Source organism: Leiobunum rupestre, chromosome 4 (genome assembly GCF_980474605.1).
Source record: "Leiobunum rupestre chromosome 4, qqLeiRupe1.1.hap1, whole genome shotgun sequence".
Classification (NCBI taxonomy): Eukaryota; Metazoa; Arthropoda; class Arachnida; order Opiliones; family Sclerosomatidae; genus Leiobunum; species Leiobunum rupestre.
The window spans coordinates 62,043,586-62,070,027 of record NC_143387.1 but is presented as its reverse complement, the minus strand read 5'-3'; the positions used below and the strand labels follow the sequence as shown (position 1 = coordinate 62,070,027).

General features: G+C 41.1%; 2 protein-coding genes and 1 long non-coding RNA gene across 3 annotated transcripts; 1 reads left to right on the top strand and 2 right to left on the bottom strand.

The window, feature by feature from the left end:
• Positions 1-8,288: 8,288 nt before the first annotated feature.
• LOC149948647 (uncharacterized) lies at positions 8,289-8,623 on the top strand. Its single transcript, XR_016480407.1, has 2 exons — positions 8,289-8,471; positions 8,566-8,623. It is a non-coding gene; the product is annotated as an uncharacterized LOC149948647 (long non-coding RNA).
• A 470-nt stretch (positions 8,624-9,093) lies between these two features.
• On the bottom strand, positions 9,094-14,277 carry LOC149948646 (uncharacterized). Its single transcript, XM_090171124.1, has 9 exons — positions 13,668-14,277; positions 13,016-13,182; positions 12,685-12,864; positions 12,077-12,593; positions 11,442-11,884; positions 10,517-11,365; positions 10,266-10,465; positions 9,623-9,947; positions 9,094-9,291 (listed from the first exon to the last, which is right to left on the bottom strand). Exons 1-9 carry the CDS (start codon positions 14,275-14,277, stop codon positions 9,094-9,096), a joined length of 3,489 nt encoding a protein of 1,162 aa, XP_090027250.1.
• Positions 14,278-14,355: 78 nt separating this feature from the next.
• On the bottom strand, positions 14,356-14,922 carry LOC149948645 (uncharacterized). Its single transcript, XM_090171123.1, has one exon. The coding sequence runs from the start codon at positions 14,920-14,922 to the stop codon at positions 14,356-14,358; it is 567 nt and encodes a 188-aa protein (XP_090027249.1).
• Between the last annotated feature and the right edge of the window lie 11,520 nt (positions 14,923-26,442).

Below are 26,442 nucleotides of genomic sequence, written 5' to 3'. Positions count from 1 at the left end.
ATGACATTCGTCGATTAGATTTTTCCGAGGAGCAGCGTCTTAATCATAGTAAAATGATTAAATCAGGGTAATCGTGATTAAATCAGGGTAATCGTGATTAATTCAGGGTAATCGTGATTAATTCAGGGTAATCGTGATTAAATCAGGGTGATCGTTATTAAATGAGGGTAATCAAGATTAAAAAATCTAATCTAGATTTAATCAATCTGATGTGTTTGTTCTTGTTAATTGAACACTCTCTATAAGCTATAAGATTTATTTCCATGATGATGATGATGATTTTTACATATGAAGTTTTAAGTAAGAGTACCGAACATGTCGGCAGCCGGTAGACCACTGTTTAGGTGGTCATAAAACTGGAGCTCCCTCAGCTTCCCCACCCAGTGGCGCCCCCTGGCTATTATAGTTCATAACATCACCTCTTTTTTAAATAGACTGATTATAGTGTATTTTAACTACATTAACGATTAAACATTTCAGTTCATTAATTAAGTCTTTTAATTGATTTACGTCTTCGACTGGATCTTCGTACGTGTAGTCTGTGTCTACTCGACTGAGGCTCTTTGTCGAAATCTTGTCTAATAAGTATCCTTGATCGGGCTCCTTCTGATGATGTGGCTACACTAGGAATAGAGATGCTTGTGGTAGGCTGTTGCTCTGGTCTCGAGTCTTGTCGTGGTAATAAGATAGGATTGCGACTCGGTGATCGACTTGGTGATGATTTGCTACTCCAGCTTGGAGATTCATTGTCAGGACTCAGGATTGGTGGTTGCTGATGACTCTGGATCGGTGGTTGTTGATGACTCTGGATCGGTGGTTGTTGATGACTCTGGATCAGTGGTTGTAATACTGATCTGTACCCTGCATCTGGATTTGAATTCATTTTACTGGCTCCAGTTGTTGATGTCTCAGACACGGTTGGTTTTAATAACTTCTCACTCCTTAGTCTCAATTGGTTCTGATGTTTTCTAATAATACCTCTCCCAATATCAATCCCATACATCATATTTCCGATAGATTTTTTACAGTTCCCTCTATCCAATTTTCTCCCTTACCATAGTTTTTTACAAAGACTTTTTGATTAGGATGAAACTTATAGGTAACATCACTAATTTTTACTAATGGTTTTATCGCTATTATTATTTACTTCTAGCATTTCAATTATAGGTTTATCGATGTTGATATTCTCATTACCTCTCTCTTCTTTAAAGTTCGTTGGATGGACCATGTCAAGTTTGGTGCGGATTTCTCTTCCAAACATGATTTCCGCTGGAGATTTACCACTAATTTGCGGAGTGCGGCGATAGTTTATGAGAAATCTAGCTAGTCTTACGTCTAGAGATCCATTTGATAATTTTTTTAAACCTTCGTCAATGACATCAATGGCAGAGTTAGAAGTAGCATCTATTTTTTTTAATGATGTCTTCACGGTACGCACCACCCTTTCAGCCTGACCATTTGAAGCAGGGTGATACGGTGCAATGGTCAAATGCTTGAAGCCGTTATTCTGCGTGAAGATTTGGAACTCGTTACTTGTGAAACAAGTGGCATTATCACTCACCAGGGTCTTCATAATTCCATAACGTGCCAAATTTTGTCGTAAGAATGTGATGACAACGGCTGAACTGGTTGTTGAAGTGACTCCGATTTCCATCCATTTCGACGTAGAGTCCACTAATATTAATAAATATTTCCCATTTAAAGGTCCGGCAAAGTCTATATGGACACGAGTCCACGGTTGGATCTCCTCGGGCCACTTCAAGTATTCAGCCTTTGGCATGGTTGCATTTTGCTGACAACTTGAACGTGCTCTAATTCTGTCCTCAATGTTGGTGTTCAATTCTGGCCACCAAACTTTGCTCCTGGCTAATCGCTTTGTTTGCACCATTCCCTGGTGTTAGAATGATTTATACCTTTCTTATATCTAATTTCATAGCTGTGCGCTCCTAATGTTAACCATTCTTATTTGCAATATACATCAATAGTTTACCTTCAGCTGTCAACCATTCTTTCCCCAGTCTCTTTGCAGATGACACAAAACTTATAAAAATTCTTAGTACAAACACATCTAACGCCGAGTTACAACAGGATCTCTCTAAAGTTGAATCTTGGCAAAAAATTCCGGTTTATCCTTCAACACCTCAAAATCCAATGTGTCTTGAAAAAGACTGTTTGTAATAGCTTAGTAGTCTTGAAAAAGGAAATGCGCTACTTTTGACGGGTTGCGTTATCCTTTTGTGGGGTGCTGTGTTTGTTGCTTATCGGTGTAACACAGTGTGTTGTAGCTTCTCACTGACACCACGGCAAACAGGTGTCAAGTGCACCTTTCTGCCTAGCATGTAGTATTTCAGTCGATTCAAAAGATCAAGTTTTTAAGGGAAAAATCTGGAATCGCGGTCATTCATTCTAACCCTCTTGAAATTGGCAAAGAAACCTGCTTTCTAAATAAGCATTTTTAGAAGGCCCAAATGTAAAAATCTTACGAACTGAAAGTTTATTTCGATTTTGGAGGCCCAATCATAGGCACCTTTTTTAAAAATTTGGAGGCCCCCAATTAAGTAGGCCTACAGTGTTTCAACGAAATGAATTAACTCTGCCTCCATGAGAAGCCTTAAAATTGCCCGGTAATATAAAAATATTCCGTATAATTTTAATTATTTATACCATAAGAGGATGATAATAATAATAATATTATCTTCTTATACTTAGTTTTAGTAACACTATATATTTTACCTTAAAGTATATTATCGAAAATTAACATTAGTATGTTCCTTATACACGTGAGCCGACGCGTTTCTTATCTAACGCAAAATTCTCATGAGGGCAAAAACACGTCTCCGATTGGCTTAAATATGACTTTTTGGCTGGCCATTCTAACCGTTTAACCGACCGAACGGAAATAGCTCCTTCTGATTTGAGCTCCCCCTGTAACTTACAGTTGTCTCTTCGATGGGCCCCTATCAGTCCTTCGTGGGCGATTTACAGCACTGCCCCGGGGTTTTTGCCCCCTCCTGCACGGCCCTAAGGAGTTCACAAGATTTTTAGATATAGCAGGATACGTGACAAATAAATTTTAAGCTTTAAACCATTGTCTTGTGCCCTACGGAATGTTAACCATTGCTATAGTATAGTATCCTCCAATCCAGGGACGGCGATCCCGTGGGGGCTCCGCGGCCAGTGTCGCCAAAGAGAAAAAAGTAGGCGCAGAGCCCCCACTGAAAAATATTTGTGCGGAAAGCCCCAAGATAAATTTTAAATTATTGATTTTTATTTATTAAAATGTAATTATTTGTTATTACCATAGAAATCGCATAGGTAACTAGAATGCAGCCGCCAGTTCGTTTTGAACCTTCAGCCAATGAGAGGTCGTAGAGTGGTTCCGCCAAGGAGGATAATAATAAACCAACAAGCTAGCAAGCCAAAATATACCTCTCCTCGGAAGAATTGTCCCTAGTGGTATTAATTTCTCGAGATGACCCTTAAAGATATATCTCCGCAATTCAGAGTTATTTATTAAAAACATAATCCCAGTTCTATCCCGCCCGGTATAGAATTTTAATTATAATTAAAATAATTGAGACGAAACAACCGAGTTTAATTTATTAAGAATAATATAAATAAAGTAGTTACAACAGCGAGTTAGACGTACTGTAACAATGCACAATTGAATTTAACCCTTTTTACAGTACAAGTTTATCAGTTAAATATAATACGAAGCAAATTATAATGAAGAAATATCTACAGAGGGTATTTGTATTTTTCTCGTTTACGAAATACTTGCCGCATCATTAACGCTCATTTTATTTCAACACTCGCCCTTGAGGAAGATACCATAGAATACCTATTTTCGACATCTGGTAGTGGACGACTCGTAGACTTCCAGTTGCCGTTGTGACACATACCGCGTGAAAAAGACCAATGCCGTCCAATTTCCAATATCATATAATGACTCGCACACCCAGGAAATCAATGGCTGCATTAGGAATCGTAGATATCCAAATATCCACACCAAATTTATTAACAAGAAGCAAAAACCTTACCATCAACAAAGCACATAGAGCCACTGGACTAAACGACAGCTCGTATAGTAATAAACGTTAAATAAACGCCTTTACATTAATACAACTATATTTTAGTCGATAAGAAAACCCGTAAATAAATAACAAAAAAACTAACAAAGTGGACCACCCACAGGTTCTACCCTTTAATCCTCTTATCTCTGCTGACCGCGCTAAAACAAGATTTGACCTTTAAAATTTCGTACATAAAAAAAAGTAGACTTTAAAAACCATTAATATACTCTTCCACTAAGCTGAGTTTATAATTTTTTTAAGAAGCGTAACATGTATCGGTGGTTCTGTGGTAGAACATTCGCCTGTCATGCAGGAGGGTTCGGGTTCGAAACCTGGGTGGCGCATTCTTTTTAATCAACAGAGAAGACGCTACACTAGAATATCTTCGATGCAATAATTTAAATGGAACACGAAATCAAAAGGGACGGTAGTCCCTATGCAAGGTCCGGGTATAGAGTAGAGCACCTACCCGAGCACTTGCTATATTATCTCGAGTCAGAATGAAGCCTATTTTACCCCCTCGTATCTCAAAAACTATAGGTCGTATCAAAACAAGTGATGTACCGTTTGAAAGGTTACAGGAACGCGACAAACATATACGAATTCCATCGAACAGGGTTGAGGCGACGTTTCGTAGTAATGGGGCAAAGTAAGGCTTAATTTTTCTTCTTTTTCTTCTTCTTCTTCTTCCATCTTCTAATCGCAGACCGCTCTACAGCAAAAACTACTAAACCGATTTAAATGCAATTTGGTATACAGGTTCAAAGGAGAAGTTCATATCTGGTATAGTTCTTGAGTTATGACGACAAATGTACAGTTCAGCGAGTCGGTCCCCCAAATTGACCAAATTGCATTTAAACTTGATTAAATTTAATTTTTAAAATCAATTTAATTGAATTTTTAACGTTTTTGAAATTATAAAAAATTTTCATTTTTTAAAAGGTTTCACAGGAGGGAACCCTTAAAATCCTTCAGATTCCCATGTTATTTTCAATGGAAAAATTCCAAATCATGTTGTCAAAAACGTTTTCGGTTGCCATGACAAAATGAAAGCCCGTCGCAACTTTTCCATTGCGGGTTTTTTAAGGTGTACACTATACCCGAGTTTGAACAAAATCGGTGATTATCACCTCGGGTCGTCTCCTGTAAGTGAAAGAGGTGCAGTGAGTTCGAAGTGTCTCGCCAGTGTCAGGGTGGGCAGTGTGCCGCCAGAGGGCGGTTATCGATGCCAATGAGTAATAAACACAGTACAAAACGTGTAAAGTTTAATAACAATCGTACAAGCTTATTTAATAACATTAAAAAATGAATTAAAGAGCATAATGACGTCACATTTTCAAAAAATAAAGTAAACAATATCTAAACGTACACAATGTTGGCGAAAGAGCTAGGCAGTTCTCAATATTCCAAATAGGTGAAAGTTCACTTTCCAATTTTGTTTATAAATATTATTTCCGCTTTGTTACGTTTGAAGGTATTATAATAACTTCACTTCTATTGTTATAAACAAAAAGGCGCAAAATCCACCCAAAAACCATTCGGTTAAAAATTGCAAGGTCTTTTAAACAATAACGTCACGTCATATATTACTCCAGGCCATAAAAGTAGTGAAATCAAATAACGGGCAAGATCTGTAATTATATTCCCATAAACGTCATAAACCGGACTTATTTATCGACAAGTGATGTGTTCTGAAGTAATATGCTAGACCTTGCGCGTCCTAAGTGTTTAACTGAGTTAAAATCCTTTGTACAACCTTAAAAGATTTCAAAGAGAATGGCTAATATTAGAATCGCATTGTATCAAATATATTATTTAGATCGAAATATATTATCTACTTTGTTTAAATTTATTCTTTTACCTTAAAACCATAATTAAATATAGCAGACAATTTGTTGACTGCAGTAATTACGTCACTGCAGTCAACAACTTGTCTTGCTTTCAGTAATTTGCCATGATTTAAAATAGAGTGACCTGCATCTCGGTGAAACCTCTAAAATTCAAACGACAGCGTTAATTTAGTTTGCTTAAAATTCATTGAAATTTTTAGCATAGGAAAAATCTAAGATGTCCATCAGCCACGTAGAAAATTAATTTCACATATTTAGTTATGCATGTGGTGAGGGTCCTAGGCGAAATTTTCAATTATTTCACTAGATCAAAGATAATTTTATTCTACAGTCTTTGGCACTCTCTCCTCACCCATAACACACATGATATGATAAGGGCCTCTTACTTCAAGGGCCTGCTGTACCGTCGCTACACCACTGCCTAGGCCCTGTCCTAACAAATCAATTGGATACCCGGACTGTCCGGGCCGGACACCGGAAGTTAACAGAACAATAAAAGATACGACGATCAAGAGAAGTTTAATTGAATCGAAGGAAATAATCTAGAGCTTAATTATGTCTAATGCAGAACTGAATTTGTCATGATATGTAATTGATCGCTTTAAAGGGAATAGAACCCTTCCATAAACTGCAACCTTGTACCTCTTCGTGGTGGAAGGGAGTAACAGGTGGAGGGGTAACCCTTCATGCTGGTCAACTAAGGCTCTGCTTCTTCTTTAAGCCAAAGTGTAAGGTATCGTGCTGAGGGCTGAATGGTACCGGGGAATCAAAAATACGGTATCACTAACGATCCGCTCGGGGAACCAGGTGAAACCCCGTTGTAATTAGCCTTCCACCCGGGAGGAGAACTACCGGGTACTTACTTTCCTCCATACTCGTGGGATCGTTCATGGATTCAAAAAACAAAAACAAAACCAAAAAAATGAGCAATGGTCTACTTCCAGTAGTACCCGGCTTGATGGAGAGAATGAGCAACGCTCTGCTTCCAGCAGTACCCGGCTTGATGGAGAGTCGGGGTTATCTTCGGATGTTACCCAACCCTCAAAAACGTATACGCAATGCACGCCACAAGGCTGCAAGGATCGCTAAGAAGAAGGAGGTTTAGTCATCCTCGGGTGACAAAGAAACTGCTTCACTTAAGAGGCTCAGGTCGGAGGATTCCAATCCCTCGCTTGGGTCTTCTCAATCTGCGGTGAAAAAGGCTAAGGAGCGTCTAACTCCTATGTCCTATAGTGACGCAGTAGGGTTGCTTAAGATGGCCATTGTAAAAGATGGCTTTCCAAACAACCTTATCACAGATGGGGAGATGGGCGCCGTCCGTGCAGTGTGCGATTATGGAGAAAATTGATTGGACACCTTCGGGTGAACCTCTTCCTCTCATCAGGAATTTCCATCACATATCTCTGTGGGGATGCCCCAACAGGCCCGGACTGGCATTAATGGGAAATGCGGCCAACGCGATTGCATAGCCAGTGGGGTCAACTACTAGAAAGTCCGGCGCTGTGCTCCAACCGGGGAGTGGTTAAGGAAGGACTTTGACCAGAATGACTGTGTTTTGGAGGAAACGAAACTTTTAGTAATAAAGGTGAACTACCGAAACCGGTCAAGGTCACCTTCAGGACTAAGGATGTCTGGACGAAGAATCCAGGCTGTACCTCTATAACAACAAATTCATTACGAGCCGTTGGAAAGTGGTCACCTCTATCTGTGACAAGAACTTCATTCGATGGATTTTTCAGATGGATGAAGATTCTGTCGCAGTTTTAAAGGAGGCAGGATTTTCTGCGTGCACAGGGGTGGATAAGGAGACTTGTAAAGTCCTCAAAAATCCTAACATCCCAGTGCAGCCTGAAGCGGTGGCAGGAGAACTGGGTGATATCACCCTGGGCTCCATGTCGGACATTTCCGACATCACGGTGGTGGAGAACACCTCCAACAAAGAAGGGTCTGTTCAACCCACAGGGGCAATAGGTGAAGATACGTATGGTTCAGCTGGTGATGGGGTAGGGTCAGTCCTGTACCCACCCCCTTAGCCAGCAAGTAGCCCAGACCCAACACCGGTAACTGTGGTTGAACATGAAGGTGATACAGATCAACCTGCATCACTGTAAGGCAGCCTCGGCAGTCCTCTGTCGTGGAGGGTTTAGACGTGGTCCTCATACAGGAGACTTGGATCCATAATGGAAGAATCCTAGGTCTCAAAAATGCAGGTACTGTTTATTATGACTACAAATCTGCTAAGCCTAGGGCATGTATTTTGATACGAAGCGGCATTCACTCTCTTCCTCTTTCACTATACCAATCTAGGGACACTGCCACCATAAAAATCTTCTCTTCGTCAGCTGACGGAGAAGATGAATTAACGATGGCTTCTGCCTATTTTCCTTATGATGCCTTGTCCCCTCCATCACAGGAGGTTGCCAATCTGGTGGACCACTGTGAGGGACTGGGCAAGAAGCTTGTCATTGGGTGCGATTCCAATTCTCACCACGTTGCATGGGGCAGCAGTGACTGCAACCAACGCGGTGATGACTTAATGGAATATCTGGTTAGTACTAAACTACATATTCTTAATAAACACAATGTACCCACTTTTGTTACAAGTAACAGAAGTGAGGTTATTGATTTAACTCTGTGCACAGGAAATGTATTACCCTCTGTGACACAATGGCATGTGTCTAATGAACCACCACTTTCGGTTATGTTTTTCTGTTTTGGTCAAACCTGCCCAGGTAGTTACCGAAACCGCAATCCTAGATCAACCAATTGGCCTAGGTATAGGGAAGACCTTGATCTTCATTTACGGGAATGTGGCTCTAGGCTACCCTCGGCGCTGGAGCTCGAAATGTTTGTTGATGACATGAAACAGTCCATAATCGACTCCTACCACCAAAACTGTCCTGCAAAATCTACCAACCAGCCAAGGTTAGTTCCTTGGTGGAAAAATGAGATTGGTAGACTTCGCAAAACTACTCGCAAGCTTTTTAATAGAGCTAAGAGGTCGGGTGATTGGTCAGCCTATAAGCAGACCCTCACTTCCTATCATAAGGCCATCTGAGAAGCCAAACAGGCTTCCTGGAGGGATTTTTGTGAGAGTATCTTTGATATTCCCACTACAGCCAAACTAATGAAAATTATGGCACATGACAATACAAAACATCTGGATACTATTAAGTTGAAGGATGGTAGTTACTCCAGTTCTGGAAAGGAGACACTGTCACGTCTTTCGCTGAATCATAAGTGGACTGGTGACATAGCTGTTGGAAATGACTAGACAGGCAATTACTTTTAACAAAATTTGTTTTCTTAACTCTTTCATTGAGTTGCGTTGAAGATACAACATTTGTATGGAAAAATATGAGTGAATACTACAATTGAAACTGGGTTTATATACAGCTTATTAAAAAAGTATTGAGTTCGACCTTATCTTATCAAGATAATAAACATTAATTTTAACTAACGCTTATTTCTTTTAAATTAAACCTTTTTAGAGTTTTTCTATTTTTTTTTTGTTTACGTAATCGCAACATCCTCCGCCCGATGGACAATGATTGTTCATGATACTTCGCTGATTTCTAAGTTGTATAGGTGTTGAACGGCTCTTTTTGCTGTGACGCCACCAGGTAGCCTTAGACTGCACGCTCGAACCTTTCCATCACGTCCAGGAAAGACTTCGGTAATACGTCCGATACGCCATACTTGTCGAGGTAGTTTTTCATCGCCCAAGAGTACGACATCGTTCACCTTGAAAGGAACGGTGCTGGTTACTGCTTTGCTGCTGTGGGCCGAGCGAAGTTCTAGTAGGTAGTTGTTGCGCCAGTGATGCCAGAAATGGTTCAGAACGGCTTGACGATGTTTAAGTCGCTGAATCAGCCGTCTCTCGTTGGCGTTGACGGCTGGTCTCTTGAAGGAATGATCGGGAATCGAAGTGGCTCGTTGACCAATGAGAAAGTGTGAGGGAGTCAACGGGAATGGCTCGTTTGGGTCGGTGGCGTTGTATACGTCAACGGTCTTGAGTTGACGACTGCCTCAATTTCAGTAAGACTCATTGCTAGTTCTTCGAAGGACATCGCATTATTCCCAATGGTTTTCTTTAACAAGGTTTTCACGGAACGGACAAGCCGTTCCCAAAAACCGCCCCACCAGGCAGCGTACTCCGTGATATATCTCCATGCTATTCCCTTGTGGCCCAGATATTCTTGAAACGGCTTTTCTTCGATATTCCGGTAAAGTTTTTCAAGATCTCGGTCGGTTTTCTTAAAGGACTTTGCATTATCAGAATGAATATACGTTTGAACAAATTCCTCTTCGAGCCACAAATCTTCGGAAAGCCATCATAAACTTGTCGGCGCTCATATCAGACACCAACTCCAAGTGAATGGCTCGGGTTACTCCACAAGTAAAGAGAGCGATGTAGACCTTCTTGGAATCTTCCAGCCTTACAGTTTTTAAAGGACCGGTGAAGTCGATTCCGGTTGTCACAAATGGAGGCGCCTCGTTGACTCTTTGGAAAGGCGGGAGGGCGGTAATTTGATCTCCAGCCTTGACGCTGAAACGCCGACAAACCGTTCATCTTCCAATTATCCTCTTCACCATCTGACGACCTTGAAGTATCCAGTAACTCTCCCTTAGTTGCGTCAAGGTAGCATTTAGACCTCCGTGCATCATGGCGCAATGGCTTTCTTTTACTAAGAGCTCGGAAAACCTGTGTTTTGATGGTAGAAGGTATGGATGTTTGACTTGATATTCGAGATTTGAGTTCTGCAAACGTCCTCCAAATCGAAGCATGCCATCTAGTAGAAATGGACAAAATTGAAGGATTTTTGAGTTCTTTGGTAACGGTTGATTGTTTAGCAAACACGCGACTTCTTCTAGAAATGACTCTTGTTGGACTTGACGTATCCATTTTTTACGTGAATTTTCTATTTCTTCTGTTGCTAGGGGACCAGTTCTTCTTTGGTTCCTTGTATTGTTTCGCCAACGTAGAATCCAGGAAGTTACTCGAAGTACTCGAGTTACTGAGCTGTATTTTTGCAGATCCATGACGGGTTCACTTTCTTGCACGAGACCGGGCATTTCAATAGTTCGCCTCTCTTCTTCTACTTCTTGATTGTCGTTGGAAAACTTCGAATTTCTCGGCCACGTCCATTTTTCTTGTAGAAGCCATCGAGGTCCATTCCACCAGATTCTGTTTGACATGAGTTCGTTTACGGAGCATCCTCGGGACGGCAGATCCGCGGGATTGGTCTTTCCAGCGCAGTGACCCCAGGACGACGGCTCTGTTAACTTGTGAATTTCGGCAATCCTGTTTGCTACGAAAGGTTTCCACTCTCTAGCCAATCTTTGGATCCATTGAACGACGATGGTGGAGTCGGTCCAAAAATAATAAGTGGTGATCTCGCCGTTAAAAACGCCAAACAAATAACTCAGTAATCGAGAATGCTGCGATCAACTCCAGACGAGGTATTTTTAATTCTTTTATTGGAGCGGCTCTGGTTTTTGATGAAAGCAGACTGACTCCAATCTTTCCAGTAACTGTCTCGTATCTTAGGTATGCCACGGCTCCATAAGCTTGCTTGCTTGCGTCGCCGAATAGATGGATTTCTTTCGAGAAGTTTCTTTCTTCACAATCTTGATAGTACCATCGTGGGATCGAGACATGACGTAAATCATAGAGTTCGTGACACCATTTATTCCATTCCTCTGTTAGAAAACTTGGCAGTTCAGAATCCCAGTCCAAGCCAGCCAGCCATAGCTTTTGAAAGAGACATTTGACACGTACCAAGAATGGAGACAGGAAACCAATGGGATCGAAGACTCGAGCCGCCGCTTGCAAAACACTTCTCTTCGTATTTTTTCTTGTCTTCAGAAATTTTTGGAGAGTCGATACGTCAAAGACCAGAGTATCTGCCTGAGAATTCCAGGAGATGCCGAGGACCTTGAGGGGCAGCGGGGATTTTTCTAAATTCGGGACCAAAGATTTCTCTTCTTGAACTCCTTGGTCTCTCCAGTGTTTTACTAGCTCCTCAGAATTTGATGTCCATTTTCTCAAATTAATTCCAGCTCGTCAGAGAATGTCCTTGGATTGATGGTAAAGTATCTTCGCTTCTTCGACATTCGGCTTTCCTGATATGAGATCGTCCACATAGTTACTTTTTTCGAGTTCTTTTACTGTCTCAGGATACTGGTCCTTATACCGGTCGAAGTGATACTTCAATACTGCGGCCAAGTGAAATGGACTTGAACAGACCCCGAACAAGACCCTTGTCATGCGCAGGTGAATGAATTTTACGGGTTCGCTTCCCTTTGGTAGGGACTTGATCCAAAGAAATCTCGTGAATTCTCGGTCTGGTACGGCCAGCGTTATCATCAAGAACGCTTTCTCAATGTCTGCCATGAGAGCTATTTTGTTTCTTCGGAAACGGATGAGTAACGCTAGTAAGTCGGGATTCAAGTTCAGCCCAGGGTTAAGTAGAGAGTTCAATGATGGACATCCCTTTTCGTGCGCCGCTGCGTCAAAGACGATACGGAACTTCGTTGTCTCTTTATCTTCTCGTATTACAGGAAAATGCGGTATGTAGTACTTCGGCTCTTCGGACTGGATCAGCTCATGTGGGACTTCCTCTACGATACCCTGTTGTTGGTAGTCATCAAACGTTTCTTGATAGCGCTGGTATAATGTAGGGTTTCGCTGACATTTCTTCACGAGGCCTTGCATGCGTCGACTGGCCAATGCGAAATTACTTCCATAGTAATTTAACTTCATATCGTCCGTCTTGAATCTTTATATTAGAATTATGATTCAGGATTAACTCTTCATCCGTTCTTGATATAGCTTCTTCATCCAGGATCCCTAAGGACTCAAGCTCCCAGAACGCCTTTAGACTCATCTCGTCTTTTTCTTCTTCCTCTTCAACTATCGAATTCATCACGACGACACCCTGAGCAAATACGTTCGAAGACATCAGAGTTGGCCTTTGAACTGCCCATCCTAGTCGACTTTCCAAAGTGACGAGAGAGTCCGTCAATCACGCCGGTGACTATCTTCCAATAGTAGTCCCCTGCTATTAGCATAGACAGCTCTCTTCTTACAGGTTGACCATTTACTTCGGACTTGTCCGCCAATTGGATACCTCTCTTCGCCATTGTTTCTCTGATATCGTTATCTGGCATACCGATAACTGCTCCTAGTATCTTCGGGCTCACGAATACGGACATCTCGATACTACTTGTCGGATCATTCAGGCCCAGTAGCGGCGCTAAGGTTTTTTCACAGGTGGGCTAATTATTTTGTGGCCCCTAAGAATTTTGTGGCCCTTACAACCATGGGGTGTAACTACACTCCATTTTACAAATTTAGTGACCCCTTATACATTTTCCAGGAAGCGAGAAGAGCAAGGTCGTTTTCTTGGTGCGGCTCTCGTCGCGTTTACCTTGTATCCGACCTGGAGGGGACATGTGCATGCCCGGGTTATTTAACTAAATTCCCTTTCTTTTCTTTCTATTGTCCATTCAACTTTCTCCCAATTTCCGTTCTCTTCCTCCCGAATCTATCTGTTTATGGTCTACTATCTTATTGAGTAAACAAATTGATTTTGAAATTTTTTTCCAGAAAATGTTTCTTGGCAATAAAACCAATTTCTAGAGATAAAGAAAATTCATACATTCAAATATGTGGCCCTTTTAATATAAATATGTGGCCCCTCTCAGAATTGCAGGGGGGCTAAAGCCCACTTCAGCCCACCCTTAGCGCCGCTATTGTTCAGGCCCCGTAGAAGGACCTTGACTTTCCTTCTGGTCGATGCTGATGATTTCTCTGTTTCGAAACCTCCAACGGAATTGGTACCTTCTCCAATGATTGGCAATTGAAGTCTTTCGACTACGTCTTTAGTTATGAAGGACCTCTGAGCGCCGTTATCCAAGAGACATCGTATCGGCTGTTTCCCATTAATCCCTTCTGCATATACAACGATTGTTTGAAGGAGTACTTGCTGACCGTGAAAATCTTGCGTCGGACAGCTCGCCGCCATAGATACCAATTCATTATTTTTCACAGACGATTGTAGTTCTTTTTCCGAAGTTCTTGGTTTTTCTCCATGAATGTCTCGGCATATTGATACGTGATGTCGCCTTTGGCATTTCTTACATCTGTTTTTTGATTTACAGCGTCGAGCGGTATGTCTCGGTTTAAGACATAGAAAACATCTATCTTGATGGGTCAGCAACTCCATAATTAGTTCCAGCGTTGCACTCGTGCAGTCTTCCGGCTTGTGATCGCTATTGCAATAACAACAGGTATCTGCATCAGCTACAGCTACGTTCAGGATCGACGCTGTGGGTATTTTGCTTCTCATTGGAAATGCGCTTGATCTGGAGGTCCCGACATCAGCTTTTGAATGGAATCTTACTTTCTTAGCGTCGTCACTATGGTCTCATATTGGCCTATTAAGCACTGCAGCTCGTTCTCGGCACTCCACTTCTTTTCTCAAGTACTCCATCAGAACGCTTGCATCGTAGTCATCATCGGCCTCGTCCAATTGTCTTGAATACTCCAGCGCCATATCGTGAGGGAAAAGCTGAATTACGATGTGGCAAAAAAGATATCCGTAACTTGCTTGAGGAATTCCTAATGCTTCGAGACACTTGACCTGGACATCACATATATCATAGAGTGACCTCAATCCGGAAATGTCCGTGGATTTTCTGATCGGATCTAATCTGGTTATTTTATCCAGATATCTACTGATGGCCACTCCTTTTCGTCCGTATCGTTTCTCCAATAGTTCGACAGCGTCGATGTAGTTTTCTTCTGTAAGCGGAAGTCCAGATATCGTGTTGAAAGCTTTTCCTTCCATATAGGATTTCAAGTAGACGAACTTGGTAACGTTTCCGATGCCATTTTTTCCGTGAATAGCTGCGCTAAACTGATCCCAAAAACTTCGCCATTGCGTAGGGTCGCCATTAAACTGCGGTATCGTTACTCGAGGGAGGTTGACCATGATTTTACCTTGGTTTTCGTCATAATTCTCCTTGATATTCTCTTTTCGGGATACTTCCTCTTCTTCCAGGTCTTGAAAGAATTTCTCTAGCGTAGTCTGCCTTTCAATGATCGCTTCTCTGTATTTTTCTACTTCGTCGATTTCGTTCCCCAATAGGTCTTCAGGTACCAGCGTTTCTAGTAGACCCCGACGCCGCCGAAGAACGCGCCGGCGCGCCGCCGACGCCGACTTTTTTTCAACGCCGCCGACAATTTTAAAATTTAGTCGGCGCGCCGCCGCCGCCACCGCCGATTATTTTTCAGTGTGACGCCGATTAAATCTGTCTAAAATGCTGCCTCGCGCTTTTTGCGGTTTTCAACGAAAATATTGTCCTTTCTCCAACCCGTCTGTGTGTTTCGTGCGCTCGCCTCGGAGCTTGGACGCTATATAGCGCCATGCTCGCAGTCGCTGCCTCGCTAGGCTCGTTTGTCTCCCCCGTCGTCTGCAAAAGTTGAAGGAGGTTCTCCCGGTTGCACCAATGTGGTAGAATAAATAGAGATCCAAATCCACCTTCCAGGACCTACCGTTTTTTTTGCGCGACAGTATTTGTTGAGTTGGAGACAGGATTTTTTTTAAACTGGACCTGTGGCCAGTAGTGTCACGTGATATACTTTGTAGGACTGGCCACCAGGGGGGACCAGTGTGGCAGGAGAGTAAATAAAGTCGCTTCAAACTTAGCTCTTGTAATTAGTCACTCAATAACAGTTTAACCGATTTAACATGGTGTCAGAAGTATTTTAATATATTACTAGTATCCTGGCGTTCAAATTTACTAGTAGGTCATAATTCCGTGCTCCTAACCCTTGGTTTTCCCGCCTAAACCAAAACTTTCATACTTTTGGGCGGCAAACCTCGCCCTTCTCTCTGCGTATGGCTACTACTACCACAACGTTTCCTCCACCGCCGGAATTACAATTGGGAAATGAACCGGCAGATTCTTGGGCGGTTTGGCTGGAACAATTTCAAATATTCTCTGAGGCCACTGAGCTCACAGCCAAACCTGATGTCACTAAAATCAACACCCTCCTTTACAGCATCGGTGATGAAGGTCGTAAAATTTATAAAATACTGGATCTACCTGCATTACCCCAAGGCCAATTACGCACTTTTCAAGCCGTGTGTGATGGATACACGTCCTATTTTGCTCCATACAGAAATATTGAAATGTCTCGTTATCGCTTTTTTACTACCCAACAAGCTCCTAGTCAATCATTTGACGCCTTTGTCACGGACCTGAAAACCAGAGCTGCTCACTGTGACTTTGGCAATCTTCGAGATTCGCTCACCTGCACAATGATTGTTGTGGGCATAAATAAAAAAGAACTCCGCAAAAAATTATTTGCAAAGTCAAATCTGACGCTAACACAAGCCATTCAAATTTGTAGGGCCGAAGAGACTTCCACATCACATACCTCAGCCACTGATGCACTAGCCTCCACAGCAGGCCTTTTCTCTCCTATTACGCCTACAACCCCACAAGCTCTACCTCTAGATGCCATTCAGTCTCAAGCATTCTCTCCACGCAACTGTGGTTGGCGACATCGCACCTCAATGCCTCAACCTCATCAATCCAACCACAACTCCAGATTTCAGAACCGTCCTACTTCCTACACTCGGGGTAGACCCTATTCAGCCACTCCGTCGCTCTGCAACCGTTGTCTCGCTTCTCACCCATATCGCACATGCCCAGCTCACAACAAAATTTGTGACAAATGCGGTGGACTGAATCATTTTGCAAAAGCTTGTCGTTCGCTCAACCTTCATGAAGCTCACCTTGCCCCTGAACACTACTTACCCAATCATCAGGCGAATGACTCAATATATCCTCACGCGGTTCATCATACTTCCCAGGCACAATTTCCTCTATATGGCATTGATTCTCAACTGGACTATGACACCACATATCACTACGTAGAACAATTTCCACTTGAACTATCATCAACTGCATAATCACCTCTCACCCCTCAATCCTATCAGGACATGGATCCATTCCACATTGCGTTCCTCACAGTTGATTCTACATTCACCATGCAACCAAAAGACTGGATCTCCCCTATCCACATACACAATTTACACATACAATTCAAGATCGACACAGGTTCTCAAGTGAATGTACTACCGGCATCACTATATTATGAACTTCAGGCGCCTCCTCCGATCAGGCCTTCCGAGAACATAGTAATGGCATACAACCGACAACAAGTACCGATGGTAGTCATGGTTGATCTATTATGCACTGCTACCACAGCCTCACAGAAATGTTCTTTCTACATAACCAGATTGAACACCATTCTGATAATTGGAGATACTACATCCACCTATCTGGGGTTGGTAAAACGCCTTGATATCCCACCAGACGAAAGTTCTTCCATCAAGGAACAGACTATTCCCGTCACTCATGATCCCACCCTCATTCACTCCTTACACAAACCCGAATGACACTCCTCAGAGACTGATAGAGGAATTTAACGATGTCTTTGGCCCTTTGGGATGCTTACCTGGTGTCCATCAAATCACACTAAAGCCTCATGTACAACCTGTGACAGTTTCTCCACGTAGTGTTCCATATGCTTACCGCATACCACTCAAACAAGAATTGGAACGCATGATCAAGTTGCACATCATTCGGCCAGTGACTGAACCCACTGAGTGGGTTCATGCATTGGTTATCGTTCCCAAACCAGATGGCACAATCCGGGTTTGCCTAGATCCACGAAACCTTAATGAAGCTCTTCTCTTCGAACACTTCAAGCTCGCCACATCTCAAGAAATTTATAGTTAATTACACGGAAGCACTCTTTTCACGGTGTTGGATGTTTCTTCTGCCTTCTGGCAAATCCGTCTAACGGAAGAAAGTTCTTTATTGTGCACATTTGCCACAATTTATGGACGCTTTTGCTACCCTCACCTCCCGTATAGCATTGCAAGTGCATCGGAGATTTTTCAACGACACATGGTCACCATATTTCATGATCTCCCACGGGTATACATATCCATTGATGACTTGTTAATTGCTGTTTTGAACTTAACACAACACAATGCTGTACTTCGAGCTGTCCTCGTCAGAGCACGTCAGTCTGGTATCAAGTTTAGTATGAAAAAACTCCAATTGGCTCGCCCGGAAGCTGTTTACCTAGGCCATATTATATCCACTACCGGAGTACGCATCCATCCCGACCGAATTAAAGCCATCCACGCCATTCCACCTCCGACTACAAAAAAGGAGCTCCAAAGTTTCCTTGGCATTATCAACTTTTTGAGCAAATTTATACAAAATCATTCCACTAAAACGGCACCTGTACGCAGAGGTGGGCAAAAATAGTGAGCACTCGTTTTTGAAAATCCTGCAGTAATGAGCGAGCGCTTCAAATTCGAATTCCAGCTGCTCTTGTTCAGCGAGAGGGCTAAATTGAGCAGCCTCTGGGCGAGCGCCGAATAGTTCGCTCCGGCGTTGATGGCTGACGGCGCGCTGAGGGAGATTCCCCCATCGACGGGTTAGCCCCCTCACTTTTAAGCGACGCGTTAGTACCCTCAGTAGAAAGCGCTGACGCAGCGTTGAGGGAAAATTACCGAGACAAGGAATAGTTCGCTCAGATTTGAGCGCTAGCTACGCGCGGATTTTGATCACGGTGAGCGACGGTAAAGTTCGTTTACGCAAATCGCTCACAGCGCGGCGAGCAAAAATTTCAAAAATCAAACATTAAACTATTACTCGGCTATGGGTTTATTATTTACTTTTTTATTAATAAAATGAAGGGTACTCTAAATGTCCGTAGTTAATGATATCTCCGATTGAATAAAATTCAAAGGTTCTTCCGAATTTATCCAACGATAAACTAGACTGCAAATATTCCGTTTAGTGTTAAAAGAGCTTTATTAAATATTAAAAGCCACAAATTATAACAATAGGCGCTAGTATACATTCTTTTGGTCTTGACAAACTTGGCAGGTGAAATGGGCTACGCGGTACGCGTTTCTTCATTTTTAGGGGATTGTGGCTCGCGCTACTTTAAAGGAAAATATTAGCGCGCTCTCAACTTAAATTAATGATCGGTACCATAAAAACAAGTGGACATTTACTAACCCCTAATCCAACTCATTTGTAAATCTCCAGAATTTAATAGACAGTTTTAGCAACTACCTACAGGGGCGGTGCCAGAAGATTCTTAGGTGTAGGCTAATAATGTTTATCATTTGTGGGCCCCCTGTTCCTCAATATTGGGCCCCTCTATATATTGACTTAAAATTCAATTTTGCAAATTCAGGTAATTTATTTATTATTTGATATTAGTGCGGTTTTTAAAATTTTACAGTATTAACCATCATCACATATTTTTTATTTGAATTTAAAAATCGACTTGATGTGGCCCCGTCAGATCGATTTGTGGGCCCCTATTTGAACACAAAAGTAGGCTATAGCTCGTGTTGCCTACCCCTAACGCCGCTCCTGACTACCTACACCGGGATTTTAATCACAGTGAACGACGACAGAGTTCGTTTACGGTAAATCGCGAAGAGCAAACATTTCAAAAATTAAACTTCACATTTGACGGTATGAACAAGTTAATAATAAGATTATTTTTTATGTATATGTAAAATATAATACAATATCTTTGCATATAACCATCTTCGATTTTGTCCATTGTTTATGACATCGACAAAAATAACCATATCATCAAATGATCAAGCTAATTGCGAAGATTCAAGGTTTTTAAATAATAATTTTTTTCAGAAAAAAAGGGAGGGGTTGGAATTAATATAATGGCCAGCCTGTGCCAATATTAAAACTGTTTTAGTTCCAAATTGAGGTAACTCGATTTACGCGAATTTTCTTTTTTGCCGTTTTTCAAACTTCCTTTACACTAAAAATATAAATATTACAAATAGCGGCCAATGTATAGTTACAAAGTTATCGATTATTTTCTATTTTTAAAAAGCATTACGTTATAAATCTTTTTCAAATTTAAATAATATTTTTTAGATACCTGGTTTTGAAACTAATAGCGTTCTTTTCGTTTTTATTTCACACCGAATTTTAGTAATAATAACAAGTTGGCAAGCCAAAATATACCTCTCCTCGGAAGAATTGTCCCTAGTGGTATTAATTTATCGAGATAACCCTTAAAGATATATCTCCGCAATTTAGAGTTATTTGTTAAAAATATTAACCCATTTCTATCCCGCCCGGTATAAAATTTTAATTATAATTAAAATAATTGAGACGAAACGACCAATTTTAATTTATTCAGAATATCATAAGTTAAGTAGTTACAACAGTAAGTTAGACGTACTATAACAATGCACAATTGAATTAAACCCTTTTACAGAACAAGTTTATCAGTTAAATATAATACGAAGCAAATTTTAATGAAAGAAATATCTACAGAGGCTTTTTGGAATTACTCTCTTACGAAATACTTGCCGCATCTTTAACGCTCATTTTATTTCAACACTCGCCCTTGATGAAGATACCGTAGATATCTGGTAGTGGACGACTCGTTCACTTCCTGTTGACGTTGTGACGCATACCACATGAAAAAGACCAATGCCGTCCAATTTCCAATATCATATAATGACTCGCACACCCAAGAAATCATTGACTGCGTTAGAAATCGTAGATATCCAAATATCCACACCAAATGTATTTACAAGAAGCAAAAATCTTACCATCAACAAAGCACAGAGAGCCACTTGACTAACCGCCAGCTCTTAAAGCAATTAACGTTAAATTATCTCCTTTGAATTAACAGAACTATATATAGGTCGTTAAAAAAGTGGACCACCCACAGGGTCTACCCTTTAACCCTCTAATCTCGGCTGACTGCGCTAAAACAAGATTTAACCTTTAAAAAATACCAGATTAGGCCTTCATAAATTCATTAATAAAAAATGACTTTATTACCTATTATGCTTACGATGCCTGTCTTAATTTCAGTGAATCTAAGCAGCTATCGGTGGTTCTGTGGTAGAGCGCTCGACTGCCAAGCCGAATGGTCTGGGTTCGAAACCTGGGTGGCGCATTTGTTTTTAATCAATAGAGAAACGCTAAATTAGAATTTCTTCGATGCAATAATTTCAATTTCAATTCTATTTCAATTAAACCAAAATTTCGTACTCTATTAAATACGCTTCCGATAAAGCTGAAGGTCTAATTTTCAATAAGGCGTAACAAGTGTCGGTGGTTCTGTGGTAGAACGTCCGCCTGTCAATCAGGAGGTCTCGGGTTCAAATCCCGCCCGATGCGATCGCAAATTGATACTAAGACGAATACCGTGTACAACTGGTGGAAACCCTGCCATTGGACGTTGAGAGGTAGCATTACACTCAGCACTCGGTCCGTCCCAAAGTCATTAAGAAGAAGTTGGAGAGAAAACGCCCATATAAACACAACAGACTCAACATGCACAAACATCAGAACACAAACACAACAAATTCAACACTCACAACCTACGCATAAACATTACAAAAACGTAATACACCAAACCGTCACGACGGTGAGCGAAAAAACACCATCCAAACCAAACCGCAAATGCATCCGTTAACGCTCACCGTCACACGGTGGTTTTGCCAACCCTTTGAGAAACTGCGTACGCAGTGATTACACTTTGCACCGAAAATGCGAACGCGTTCGCAGTCCTGACAGACAGACAGACCCACCCACAGACCCACCCACAGACCCACAGACAGACACGGTCGTTGTATAATGTTTGAATAATTCTAATGTCTAGTTTGTGCGGGTAACAACAAGTTGGCAAGCCAAAATATACCTCTCCTCGGTAGAATTGTCCCTAGTGGTATTAATTTCTCGTGATAACCCTTAAAGATATATCTCCGCAATTTAGAGTTATTTGTTAAAAATATTAACCCATTTCTATCCCGCCCGGTATAAAATTTTAATTATAATTAAAATAATTGAGACGAAACGACCAATTTTAATTTATTCAGAATATCATAAGTTAAGTAGTTACAACAGTACGTTAGACGTACTATAACAATGCACAATTGAATTAAACCCTTTTACAGAACAAGTTTATCAGTTAAATATAATACGACGCAAATTTTAATGAAAGAAATATCTACAGAGGCTTTTTGGAATTACTCGCTTACGAAATACTTGCCGCATCTTTAACGCTCATTTTATTTCAACACTCGCCCTTGATGAAGATACCGTAGATATCTGGTAGTGGACAACTCGTTCACTTCCTGTTGACGTTGTGACGCATACCACATGAAAAAGACCAATGCCGTCCAATTTCCAATATCATATAATGACTCGCACACCCAAGAAATCGTAGATATCCAAATATCCACACCAAATGTATTTACAAGAAGCAAAAACCTTACCATCAACAAAGCACAGAGAGCCACTTGACTAACCGCCAGCTTTTAAAGCAATTAACGTTAAATTATCTCCTTTGAATTAACAGAACTATATATAGGTCGTTAAGAAAGTGGACTACCCACAGGGTCTACCCTTTAACCCTCTAATCTCGGCTGACTGCGCTAAAACAAGATTTAACCTTTAAAAAATACCAGATTAGGCCTTCATAAATTCATTAATAAAAAAAGACTTTATTACCTATTATGCTTACGATGCCTGTCTTAATTTCAGTGAATCTAAGCAGCTATCGGTGGTTCTGTGGTAGAGCGCTCGACTGCCAAGCCGAATGGTCTGGGTTCGAAACCTGGGTGGCGCATTTGTTTTTAATCAATAGAGAAACGCTAAATTAGAATTTCTTCGATGCAATAATTTCAATTTCAATTCTATTTCAATTAAACCAAAATTTCGTACTCTATTAAATACGCTTCCGATAAAGCTGAAGGTCTAATTTTCAATAAGGCGTAACAAGTGTCGGTGGTTCTGTGGTAGAACGTCCGCCTGTCAATCAGGAGGTCTCGGGTTCAAATCCCGCCCGATGCGATCGCAAATTGATACTAAGACGAATACCGTGTACAACTGGTGGAAACCCTGCCATTGAACGTTGAGAGGTAGCATTACACTCAGCACTCGGTCCGTCCCAAAGTCATTAAGAAGAAGTTGGAGAGAAAACGCCCATATAAACACAACAGACTCAACATGCACATCCATCAGAACACAAACACAACAAATTCAACACTCACAACCTACGCATAAACATTACAAAAACGTAATACACCAAACCGTCACGACGGTGAGTGAAAAAACACCATCCAAACCAAACCGCAAATGCATCCGTTAACGCTCACCGTCGCACGGTGGTTTTGCCAACCCTTTGAGAAACTGCGTACGCAGTGATTACACTTTGCACCGAAAATGCGAACGCGTTCGCAGTCCTGACAGACAGACACACCCACAGACCCACCCACAGACCCACCCACAGACCCACCCACAGACCCACCCACAGACCCACAGACAGACACGGTCGTTGTATAACCCCTCCTAGGGGACTTTGTCCCCTCGGAGAGGTAAAAATCAACAGTGAAGAAGCTGTCAACGATCACCGTCAAGCTCAGCATGTGGGGAGTGGGGACCCGCTGGCTGCCGGTGAGTATGAACAAGGAGGGAGGGGGGTGGAATTACCAAGGTAACCTATTTAAAGTTACTATAGACAGTAGGCTATAATCACTATGCTGTAAACATCTGTGTCGCGCGAAAGCGATCCAAATGTAACGACTGACGATTACGATAAAAATTACATCATTCTTCCGAACTTCAAAAGGGCGTTATTTTATTTCTGGGGGGGGGGGGGATTTCTATTTGAACTTGTAATAACTTACACACAAATATTTTCTTTACATTTTTCTGTTTTTATTGCTTACGATGTTACACTTTATATACAATATTGGGAATATTTCAATAATTATTTAAATCTTCGCTCTTGCTTGATACCTACAAAGATTCTCAAAAACAATTGTGTGGAGCGTGTCATTTTCGCCTAATTTGGTTTGCACATGTTTCTTAACAATGAAACGAAACCAAAATTAGTTACCGCCATACGCCAAACGAGGAGGCAATGAACACCGCTAATGCCCCACAATGGAACATTTTGAAAAAAAAGGATCCACCGTGGAACTTCGTATGTCATTAGAAAGTGTTCATCTTGTAAAATACGGAACAATTAAAACAGCGAATATATTTTAGTTTCAATAGTTCAGCATTTTACAATCACACAGTCTAATGGCCTTTAGACCAAACGAAGGTGGTCCTGTAAAGGACCGTTTTGGTTTTAGCCAATTATTTGGCTTCTTCTGGTTTTTGAATTTTTGAGACCTTTACGCAAGAACAACCAGCTACAGCCACTTAGGGGGCTTTGTTGGCATTGTCCAACTGCTCCTTATACAACTGGAGTTCAAATTCCATTGCCCCGTTCTTTAACTTGGCATTCATCAGCTCGTCTGGCCTTTGGTCGAGTTCTTGTTCGTTACAGAAAATATCAAAATATTTTTCTGTAAATCGTCCTAAGAAATAAAAAAACAAAAATTATCAATAATTAGTAACAATAATAATAACTATATGTAAAACTAATTTGCTGTATTTACGTTTTAGCGATCGGCTTTCAACTTGAAGCTTGAAAAGAGGGGGGGGGTGGAACCTCAACCCCTTTCCAAACTATCCCAATCGTTTCAATTTTGGGACCCGCAGGTGGAGTCCAGACACGAAGGCGTCTCTTTCGGCATCTTAACGAAAAGGCAAAGGTTGACCACTCATAGGAAACGTCTCTTCGTCGCAGCGGGACATGACTAACCAAATATTTCCCCGAAATAGGCATTCGCTCGCTAATTTAGGCTTGACTTATAATATACATATATAAATATACTTTTCGCTAAACTGAACTCCCCCTAAAAATTAGTCGTATAGCTTCATAGATAGACTAGATCAAAACTAGCCCTTCTGAAACCGAAATAAGTATTCTATAATAAAATACCATATAGGAAAACTGAGAAAACCATGTATATTCGGGCCGCGTCTACGGAACGTTAGCTCCAAAGTATATTTTTCTGGACTACGGATAGACTAACATGAAAACGTTAATCAATAAAAATAAAAATACTACGTAATATCAAGAATGTATTTATTTATTCTCAGGGAATAAATAAATACATTCTTGGTAATATCATAAATCCATAATTTAATGGAAATAATTACTAAAAGCTATTTACAGAGTGACGTCATCACGGTAAAAAATCGCCCCTAGCGAGATGCTGATAAAGGGCACGTCATACACGAGAAGCCCTCTATATAGAGTGTCTCTTGTGGCTAGTTATCAGTAAACGTTTTGCAACAATATTATTAACTAATGGTATTATTAGCGGAGTGGTTAGCACTTTCGCCTCGCAGCAAGAGGAGCCGGGTTCGATCCCAGCTTGTGGCACTGGGTGAAAACTCGAAACAACTCCTTCTGCGTTGAGTTTGCAAGTTCTCTCCCCACTGGTTTAAGGGGTTTCCCCCGAGTTCTTCGGTTTCCCCTTCCCATAAAAACTTGTAGAGGTTAACGGTAATAGTTAGTGTAGGGAGCTGTTGGCTCATTCTCGTGGCATGCAGGGCTTGCCACCACCCTCCTACGCATTGTAACCCGGCCACCTGAATTAAAGGCTTCAAAAGTCGCTTGATGACTTAGGCCTAAGGTGGTGCCTTGGGTATTAGCCTAGCTGATTATTATTATTATTATTATTATTATTAGCTATTTTTACTACATTTATTTACAATATTTATTTATTCTGTGTTACTATTTACTAAGTTGCGACTAATCGGGCCGATTAGATATTATTGAACCTTGGAATCTATAGCCGACATATTCAGACATTAGAATAGTATTAGTTAATTCAAAAGCATTGAATTGGCGGCTTGGCCCGATTCATAAAATCCTATTTGACTCTGCAAACCTTTTTTCCCACTTTGGGCTTTTTTTTCCAACACTGCCCATTCGAGACAGCAAGGGCGCCACTTACTCGTTACTGCACCTGACAAAAATATTAAAATAGGGGGACAGTCGATGGAGGTTTTTTTCTATTTAGCATCGAACCCATTTTCTTGATTCTCGCAGTTTTCAATTTCAACAATAGCGTGTACTTCTTAACGTCATATGACGGGGGGTCAACGCCAGAATTCCGAACTGACGTCAATGAGTCGCCCCTCCTTTGGGTCTTAGCCGTTTAAGATAGCCAATGCTAGGGCAATTTCGAAGTTTCCTATACTTATACCTCGCTTCGTAATCCTTTCTACAATAATAGTATAAATAGTAGGTTCCTTTCTCATTTCGTTACAGATTCTTGTCGACTTTTCTCAAGTCTGCGTCTTTCGATTCGTATTTCGGTCCTTCCTTAGTTTAATTTTTTCGTGTTTTTTGCTTTAGCTGTTCATAATTTTTCTCGCCTTCGAAGTTTAATTTTTTCGAGTCCGTAGTTTTGGAGTTATAGTACTTCGACTGTGGCTTGAGTTTTTTTATTCAGTTTCAGGCTTTAAGTTCGCTTCCGTATTTTACAAGATGAACACTTTCTAAT